The sequence below is a fragment of the Lemur catta genome, chromosome X (genome assembly GCF_020740605.2).
Source record: "Lemur catta isolate mLemCat1 chromosome X, mLemCat1.pri, whole genome shotgun sequence".
In the NCBI taxonomy this organism is placed as follows: Eukaryota; Metazoa; Chordata; class Mammalia; order Primates; family Lemuridae; genus Lemur; species Lemur catta.
This window is the reverse complement of record NC_059155.1, coordinates 6,616,512-6,625,864: the sequence shown is the minus strand read 5'-3', so window position 1 is coordinate 6,625,864 and position 9,353 is coordinate 6,616,512. Positions and strand designations below refer to the sequence as shown.

Here is a 9,353-nt window from a genome sequence, read left to right as displayed (position 1 = left end):
ACCGCCGCCGCCATGTTTAGTTGTTACTTCTTTACTCAAGATGGCGGCTCCCAGGGAGGAGGCATGAGCGCCCTGCCGTTACCGCTCCTTCTGCCGTACAGTTGCCACTTCGGGGCCTAACTCTGGCTGTTTGGAGCGGCTCCTGTGGAAGGAGTCATAAGGAGGGAAGTGAGGATCGGATACTGCCTTGCGTTTGGTTTGCAGTGGAAGAACTGACCCAGGAGTAAGAGAATAGGGGGGAAGGGAAAGCTAGTCTCAAGATGGCGGCTCCCAGGGCGGCAGGCGCAGCCTGAGCAGCAGAGGCGGACTAAGGGGAGAGGTGCGAGACCTCACGAGCCGTACGGCGCGAGCCCCCAAGCAGCCCCCAAGAATTCGAGCTGGTTCCACCGGCCTCCGGCGCGTTTGTATTCCTTAGGGGTGTCGAGTCTGTTTCGGGAGCTGCGGGTGCACTAAGCGCTGGGCGGGGAAGTGGGACGGTTTCAAGATGGCGGCTCCCACAATTGTGGTCTGAGCGCCGGCGGGACTGGGACGACCGCGGCTCTTGTGGCTCCTTTCCACCCGCCCCGGAAGCCGGCCAGTGCTGGGGACTTGGGGGTGTGGGAACCGGGCCGGGGCTCCGCCATTTCCGGCGGGGGAGGGCTACGACTGAGGAAGGGAGGAGAGAGAGGCGCCTCAAGATGGCGGCTCCCAGGGCCTCCCGCTCGAGCTTGTAAGCGGGAGTGCCCGCGCAAGTAGTCAGGGCGACGGGACTCAGCGGCCTCCAGCTTCTCGAGCCTAGGCGCTGGACAGTTCCGGAGGCTCTTGAGGACACAGGGTGAGCAAGAAGAAGGGGAAGAGCCGAAGGGAAGGAGGGTAGTTAAGATGGCGGCCTCCATGGAGTCGTCCACCGCTGTGTGAGGAACCGCTTCTTCGTGAGAGCTGCCTTAGGCGAAAGGGGGTGTGTGTGAAAGGAATTCAGGAGCTCTCTGCCCGCTCGTTGACTTCTTCCCACCGCACCCTTTCCCGGAACTATGGCTTCGGCCGTGTCGCCCGCCAACTCGCCGGCGGTGCTCTTGCAGCCCCGCTGGAAGCGAGTGGTGGGCTGGTCAGGTCCGGTGCCCCGGCCCCGCCACGGCCACCGCGCTGTGGCCATCAAGGAGCTCATCGTGGTGTTTGGTGGTGGCAACGAGGGAATAGTGGACGAACTGCACGTGTACAACACGGGTGAGTGCAAAGCCCGCTGGGTCCTCAGATCTTTCCCTCCCTTCATCTCTTCCCTCTCTTTTCTCCCTCCCTCCATCTCCTCCCTCTCCCTCTTCCCTCCCTCCCCCTCTTCCCCCTCCTCCCTTCTCCTCTCCTCTCTCCCTCCTCCCCCTCCCCCCTCCCTCCCCCCTCCCTCCCCCTTCCCTCCCCCCTCCCTCCCCCTTCCCTCCCCCTTCCCTCCTTCCCCCTCCCACCTCCCTCCCTTCCCCCTCCCTCCCACCTCCCTCCCACCTCCCTCCCTTCCCCCTCCCTCCCACCTCCCTCCTTCCCCCTCCTTCCATCCGCCTCCCTCCCTCCCCTTCTCCCATCCCTCCCACCCCTTCTCCCATCCCTCACTCCCCCTCCGAAGCCCTCCGAGGGGGCCCCCCCCACGGATCTGCTTTCCCCTCGTCTTTGCTCTGCCAGGCTTCTGTGCTTTTCCCTGATCTTCTGCTGGTTCTTAAACCCTTTGACTCTCCTGTGTCTGAGGGTTGCTTTTCCTTAGTTGAGAAAAACCCTCTAGTCCAAGTGGTGAGGGCGAGGGGGTGTTGGCCAGTGGTGGTGACTTCAGACAGACACCATTACCCGGCAGGCTAGGGCGGGTGGATGTGTCCCCTTGGCGCAGACAGAGTCCTCCCTCCCTCCTTCTGCGCCTGCTCAGCTCTTCCTCATCTCTAGTGCCCATTCTGGAGAAATGATAATTTCTAGATTATAGATTAGCTCTCTGTCTCTAGAAAAAGGGAGGGACGTGTTCTTAAGGGGCAGCCTTTAACATTCTAATCCGACCTGGGTTATGATGGAGCCTTGGGGACCTATAGGATGGGCAGCAATCTGCCTCCCCCTTAGGCGTTTACTTCTGCGTTATATCTTTTCAAATCATCTATTTTCCTAATCTGGTGCCTTCTGGTTTGCAAGATGAATTCCATTTATTTCTCAGCAGGCTGGGTAGTCCTGTATCTCACCTATTCTGTGAGATCAAGGGGAAGATCTCACCGGTTCTGCCTCCTCCTAAAACCCAAGCACTTGGTAGTCGGGAGGAAGGAGGAACCTCTCCCTGTTTCCAGGTATCACTGATGTGCCGGTTAACTTTCTACGTCTCCCTCGTGGGAGCCACATACCGTCGCCCCTTGCCTGGTGGCCTTGCTCGGTCTCCAGGGCAGAAAGCCTGCTGCCTTCTATGGCAGCTTTGTTGCATCCTTTCCCCACGGTAGCCACTCAGCCGTTTTGTGCACCTAGCACGAGGTCAGCTCCTGAATAACCTGTTGACTGGCCCTGAAGGAAGGGTCTGTGGGAGTTCTGTCATAGACATGGTAGCTTTGTGCCAGATATGGTAGCTCATCGGGTGCAGGAGAAAGCCCCTGCGCTGAACCTTGGGCTTTAGGAAGCTCTTTCTCAGCAGGGAGGCCCATCTTCCAGCACTTTCCGCCTTGCCGCCACAGCTCACAAACCCTTTTCATTCTGTGTCCATCTGGCGATCCTTAGCACTTCCTCACCCCTGAAGACAAGCCCTCAGTGGGTGGGCTTCATGTTGCCCCCAGTGGCCTGTCACTCTGGGGGTGGGAAGTTAGTGGAGCTGCCTGGAGGGAGAAAGTTGGTTTGAGGAGTGGGAGGTTGGGGCTCCCCTCCCTACCCTGCAAGGTGGAGAGTGCAGGCTTCCCTGTACGTTGTAGGTTATTGCCCCTACCAGGTTGACTTTGAAAGGCTGGTAAGCTTTTTCATTCCGAGTCTGTCAGCACCTGTTGCCTCCGGGGAGCAGGGCCTTTCTCAGTCCCTCCTGGGGGTGGTTGGTGGTGCTCCTTGCCAGCCTAGGCAGCTGCAGTGGCAGGAATTAGGCCCAGTAAGCTGAGGCCGAAGGGAAGGGATACAGCTTATCAAGTGGTAGGGCTGTTTTTAGAGATGTCATCGCTGTGAGCAGCAGTATCTCAGCTCCTTGGACCCACTTTGTCTTCTCATAAGGCCTGGAGCAGGCTCCCTGGCAGGGAAATGCAATTTTAGAAAGTAGGGCAGGGGCCTAATTACAATCAGCTCCAAAGTCCACCGCCTTGGCTTCCTGGGGCCTGTGCATATTCATTAGTTTATTAAAATGAATTGACCACTTTGGCATTAATGAATTACCAGTCTGCAAAGACAGGTTGTGTATAAGAGAGTAGCCAGCCTTCCAAAGGGCTGCTTGAGACGACGCCCTGGGATCCTGCAGGGTAGCATTTTGGAGACTGTCATAACGAGTTCCTTGGGTGACCCAGCTCCCTACTCCTTATGTGCTTCTTATCTGTTACTTTGCCTTTGTCAGCTGCCCACTGGGCTCCAGCCCCTCTCCAGCGGCCAGTGGCCAGCCCAGCAGCTGCCTCTGCAGCTTACCTTTGTTTTGTTTCCTTTTGTTGTTTTAAATGAGGTCAAGGCATATTCCCCACATATCTCTGCTTCTGTACTTTTCTTTCTGTGGGATCAGTCTTCAAAAAGACTTGCCCCTTTGGAGACAGATCTGATCTGGAAGCATTCCCTGTTGTTAAGATAAGAAAGCTCCAGGGGTGTGTGTGCTCCTCACTGTCTTGGGTAGCTCTGCGTTGGGGTGACGGGTGGGGGGAGCGTGTGCACTTGAAGGGTGTGTATGTGAATATGAGAGAGGAAGCAAGTGCGTGGCCTTCAGCAGCAGTTGCCACGGTGGTTGTGGGATACTTTGTTGGCCTTGGGGAGGTCATAGGGTAGCTGCTGTCCTTGTCCCCAGGGAATTTTATTTCCACCTGGTAAGCCAGAGAATTCAGAGTGCTGTCAGAGTTGAGGTGCTTGCCTAAGGCTGTTTTTGCCTCAGTGGTTCTTTAATATCCATGGACTGTTAGAGCTGGAAAGAACCTTGGAAAATATCTAGTGGAACTTCCTTCTTTCTGCAGATGAGGAAATTGGGGTCCAAGAGGGGAAGTGACAGGTCCAGGGTCACCCTGCCAGCTGGTGGCAGGATTGGGCAGGAGTGCAGACCTTCACAGAGACTGTTCCCACTTGTCTGTATCTTTCTTCGGTTAACAGGCTGCAGGCCACCACCTTTGAAACGCCTCCCTTTTCCTCTGTCCCTGTGTCTAATTGGTCCCAAGTCAAGCTGGTATCAAATTTGTTCCCCTCCATTCCAGGTTCTCCTAGCCTCTTACTGGGCTCTTACAGTCACTTCCTGATTGGCCCTGCTAGTTTCATTTGTTGGGAAATTCTGTTCACCCTTCAAGGTCTGGCTCAAATGTCACCTTTTCTGAGAAGCCCTTTCCCCTCCTGTCCTCCCCACCAATCGCCCTTGTTCTGTGCTCCCAAGAGCTGGGCTTGGTTCAGAGCTCTTCCGGGATATTTGTCCCATCGTGGGAGAAGGGCGCACAGCCTTCCTACCAGATGGGGGAGTATGAGTACTAGAGTGATATCTTCTGTGCTTCTCAGCACTGGGCATGGTGTCTGCCACACAGGAAATGCTCTGATGTGAGAGATTGAACAAAGAAGGCGGCAATTCCTCAAACTTGCCCATCTGCCCTGCTGCCTGGGCATTGGTTTCTTGGTTGGTGGTGAGACAGCAGCAACTACAAATGGAGCTGGCAGCATGAAAAGGGGTGGGGGGGCCTGTGAAATGAACAGCAGCTGGGATTTCAGTCTTGCTGAGGAGGGGGAAAGTAGGGTGGTGTTTGGCCCATGCAGGGTCCTGCAGAAGGATGACCTCCTTTCCCCAAACTCTCCTCCCAGCTGAGAGCCAGCCTGGAGGGTGGTGACAAGCCAGTCTATCCAGAATGAGGGGTTCAGGCATTGGGTTACATGATGCACCCCCCTAGATGATTGAGGGCGAGAAGAGCTGTGGATTTGAAAGACAGTGGAAGGGGAGAAGAGCTCACTTGCTGTGTGTCCTCAGGGGGCTCAGAGGGCGGTGGGACTCTGTACCAGGAACTGCATGCATTCCCTGGCAGACTTCTCTTGATGGGGTGGGGGGGGGGTGGGCCCTGCCCTACCTGGAGTATTCTAGAATGAGATCAGCACCTCTTGGGTCCCATAGAAGGATCTGGTGATTGGGAGCCCACAGGTCGCTTCTAGCCTGGCCAGCTGGGTTGGTGATCAGGGTACAATGGAAAAGCCACAGGCTGAACCCATTTGCCATTTAGCTTTGTCCCAAATCCTGACTGATGGCCCCATAGCTATGTGCCTTGGCCACGGGGGTACTCACATGAGTGAGGGTGGCTGGTGGCTGCCTGTACGTGGGACCCTTGGGCGGGCACGTAGCGATCACGTCAAGTCAGTGACAAGGTTCTTGTCTCTCTCTCTCTGTTTTAATCTGTAACCTCAGGTAAGTTACTTCCCCTCCTGGGCTCTGTTCCTTTATCTACCAAGAGAGGTTTTTGTCTTTCTGCTGCCCACCCGCCACTTCACCAAGGTCTGCGGTAACTCACGTGGACTCTTTCCAGGGATCGTTTGTGCAGGGTTAATCTGCCTCAGCATCAGAAAGCTCCTGCTTCTCTTGGGTGGTTTTTGCACTAGGAGTGAGAGACCTGGCCCTGGGCGCAGGCGTGTGCACAGCAGCGCCAGTGCTGCCCCTCAGCTGTAGGGAAATGGCAGAGGAGCTCTGGTGCTAGGCGTGCTGGAGTTCCAGTGACTCAGCTGAACGGCTGCGGAGACCCACAGCCATTTCAGATGCACCTGGAGAGCTGGGTACTGGCGGGCGAGGGGTGGCATTCTTCCCTCCTTCCCTCGGAGGAGCCATGACGGCAAGCCTTGGCAGAGTCCTGTGTTGAGCCCTGGGGGTGACAATGCAGGATGTGGGGCAATGTAGTAATGACCATGGCTGGCCCCCTTTCCCCAGATGCACCTGAATAAGGAAAAAACAAGTGTTTTTCTGTGCTCTCACAGTGCTTTTGCTCACCAAATTAAATGTTTTTCATACTGTATCGCAGTATCCCTGTGTGGAAAGTCAGGCCGAGAAGCAGTGAGCAACTGGCACCGGGCCATAGAAGCCTCCCAAGTTCCCTCCACATGGGGACCCCCAACCCCCACCTCCCATTAAATCCCAGGAGGAACACTCTTGATTCTCCAGTCGCATGGAGAGGCCCTCGCCCCTTCTCTGCCTGCCCCACCCCAGCCTCAGCTCCCTCTGCAGTCTGTTCGCTCAGATCTGACCAAAACCAGCGTAGCAGCGCAGAGTCAGATGTGCATCTGGCTCCTCGTGTGGGGTTTGGGGAGACAGTGTGGTGTATCCTCTGGGGGACAGGGAGGGACCCCTCAAAGGAGGAGAAGATTTTCCAGGAAGCCCTGGCACAGCAGGTATGAGGGGGCAGTGAGGACACAGGCTCCCTGCTCACAGCTAAAGGCTGGGCCCTGCTGTCTTGGGGAAGCCAGTCGGTGCCTGGAGTCTGGTGCTTGGAGTCTGTCTCGCCCTATTTCTCGGTGGTCTCCCCACCCCCACAGGCTTTTGAGAAGCTTCTGTCACAGAAGCCCTGCCCAGGCTGCCACCTCTGGCTTGCGAATGTAGTAGCGTAGGCATAGCCGTGGTGGGGGAGGGGCGCTGGCGTTACCACAGAGCCTGGGGACCATCACCTAGGAGACGAGAGAAGGCCCGGGGAAGTCAGCAGAGATGAGGGAGGCCCTGTGAGGTCAGAGCACAGACTGGTTCTTGTCCCCGTGGCTCTTCCCAGCCTGCAGCAGTCACTCTTTTGGGCACGCAGAGGTGCAGCTGTGGGCTCTGGCTGTCATGCCCCTGTGGTACATGGAGAGAAACCTGGGCCACACAGGGGATTTTGAGTATAGAAGTTTATTTCTGATGACCCCCCAATTGGTAGGGGAAGGAAGTCAGTGGCCAGATGCCCAGACGCTGGTGAATTATCTCGGTCAGTGACTTCCTGCTTGTTTAGATGACCTTGACGAGAAGCAGGGTGGTCACAGGCTGTTTGTGGTGGTCTGAATTCCAGGGGTTTGGAAAATGGCGTGGATAGAGTAGCCGGAGCTGGACACTGATGTGCGGAAGTTCAGGTTGATGGAGCCCCTATAGAGACAGGGTGCTGGCTTGGCCCTCTCTGGCCAAGTTTGAAGGCCAGTGGATTTGGAGAATGGGAGGAATGGGGGCTGTGGTTCTGGGAGCTCTGGGGTGTGCTGACTTCTGTTTCCTTTTCATCCTCAGCAACCAACCAGTGGTTCATCCCGGCTGTGAGAGGGGACATCCCTCCTGGGTGTGCAGCGTACGGCTTCGTGTGTGATGGGACTCGCCTGCTGGTGTTTGGTGGGATGGTGGAGTATGGAAAATACAGCAATGACCTCTACGAGCTCCAGGTAACATAGTGGAGAGCCCTCAGGAGCTGCCGCCTCCTCACCCTGCACGACCCTCTCCTAGGGTTCCTCGTGGTAGTGGCCTGGGGGTTTGGGTCAAGCAAGGAGGTGGAGGATACATCACACTGTCTCCCCAAACCCCACACGAGGAGCCAGATGCACATCTGACTCCGTGCCGCTATGCTGGTTTTGGTCAGATCTGAGCGAACAGACTGCAGAAGGAGCTGAACTTGGCTAGCCTCAGAGGAGAAGGCAGGGCCCAGACAGCTCCAGCAAGGCTCACTCCTCACCCCAGCCCGTCTCCTCCCCACGGCACAAGTTGCCCCAGGCCCCCAGCGGCGGCCTCCCCATCCCAGGGCTCAGTCTCCAAGTTTTGACTTTGCAGGCAAGCCGCTGGGAATGGAAGAGGCTTAAAGCAAAGACGCCCAAAAATGGGCCCCCGCCATGTCCTCGGCTCGGGCACAGCTTCTCCCTCGTTGGCAACAAATGCTACCTGTTTGGGGGTCTGGCCAATGATAGCGAGGACCCCAAGAACAACATTCCGAGGTGAGGCTTCGTTCTTTGTAGAATCCCACGAGGGCGGGTGTCCTCAAGCATGTGTTGGGCCTGTGGATCCTGAGGTCTGTGTTGACTAACCCCACTGCGGCCAAATCCCCTTCCCACGCTGAGTTGTAAAATGAGAGGTTGGCACTAGATGCCCTCTAAGGAGCTTTCCAAAATCTCTAACCTTGAGCAGGCCTTGTGGGAGGAGGGCTGGGCCAGGAGGTGGAAGCTCACTTTGTCTTGGGCTGGTCCCTGCTCCTCAGACCTGGTTTAGAGCTGGTGGCTTTGCTTCTCAGCCTCTGCTGCCTACAGGTTTCCTGATGGGTATTTTCCAAGGCCCGTAGCCAAGGGCCTTTCTGTTTGGAGGTAGTCCCAAGCCAATGCCCCCTCTTGCTCTGTGGAGGCCTTCGTATAATGCCCAGCTTTGTGTGTGCATGGCAGCCCAGAGGGGCCGCCACTGGGTGTGAATTTGAGACTCCCACACAACCTCATACACCCCAGTCCTCTGCTCCAGTTGTACTCACCCTAGGGAGCATCTGGCAGCCTTTTCTCGGGAGCAAGGGTAGAAGAACAACTTGGGAGAGATCACGTGGCCTCAGCCCCTTTGTATGCCAGGGAATTCACTATTCGCTGGTAGTTACCCACTGAAGCCTCTGGTTCATAGAGTTGAGGCTGGCCATAACCAGTCTTTCTTTATCAGGTATCTGAACGACTTATACATCCTGGAATTGCGGCCAGGCTCCGGAGTGGTAGCCTGGGACATCCCTATTACTTATGGGGTCCTGCCCCCACCCCGGGAGAGTCACACTGCTGTGGTGTACACTGAAAAAGATAACAAGAAATCCAAGCTGGTGATCTACGGAGGGATGAGTGGCTGCAGGCTGGGGGACCTCTGGACCCTGGACATTGGTGAGTGCAGCAGTGGACAGAGGTCTGCCGGTTGGCTGATCTCATGAGTGGCCTCATCGGGTGGTGAGGTGGGGCTTGTAGGGCAGTGGAACATCCCACTTAGCTCTTGTCTCTTGTCATGCTGGGGTGGGGTAGGACCCTAGATTGTCCCTAGGTTTGGGGCTGTTATCCTTGCTCTGCAGTGGTGGCATTGCTTTTAGGAAAGAGCAAGGCTCAGTTGCCTGAGTTGGTCTGCTAGCTTATAGAAGAATAAGGGGAGAGATTGAGGCTTTTCTAGAATGGAATTATCTTGATTTGGGTAGCATTAGTTCCTCTCGACTTATCAGCGGCCAGACCGTGCGAGGACTGGTGCATCTGGTCTGACTGTTACGGTATAATTGGATGTTGTTAAACCATTAGGCCCTTGG

The 9,353-nt window shown here is 56.2% G+C and overlaps 1 protein-coding gene across 6 annotated transcripts in view; it reads left to right on the top strand.

The window, feature by feature from the left end:
• The window catches only part of HCFC1 (host cell factor C1), a 25,619-nt gene continuing 16,266 nt past the window's right edge, over nt 1–9,353 (top strand). For all 6 annotated transcript variants that reach the window (XM_045538210.1, XM_045538209.1, XM_045538208.1 and 3 more), the window contains exons 1-4: nt 1–1,203; nt 7,349–7,497; nt 7,880–8,040; nt 8,738–8,946. In XM_045538210.1, the coding sequence (XP_045394166.1) occupies nt 1,011–1,203; nt 7,349–7,497; nt 7,880–8,040; nt 8,738–8,946 (712 nt within the window). In that variant the 5' untranslated portion in view covers nt 1–1,010. The remainder of the gene's footprint in view (nt 1,204–7,348; nt 7,498–7,879; nt 8,041–8,737; nt 8,947–9,353) is intronic.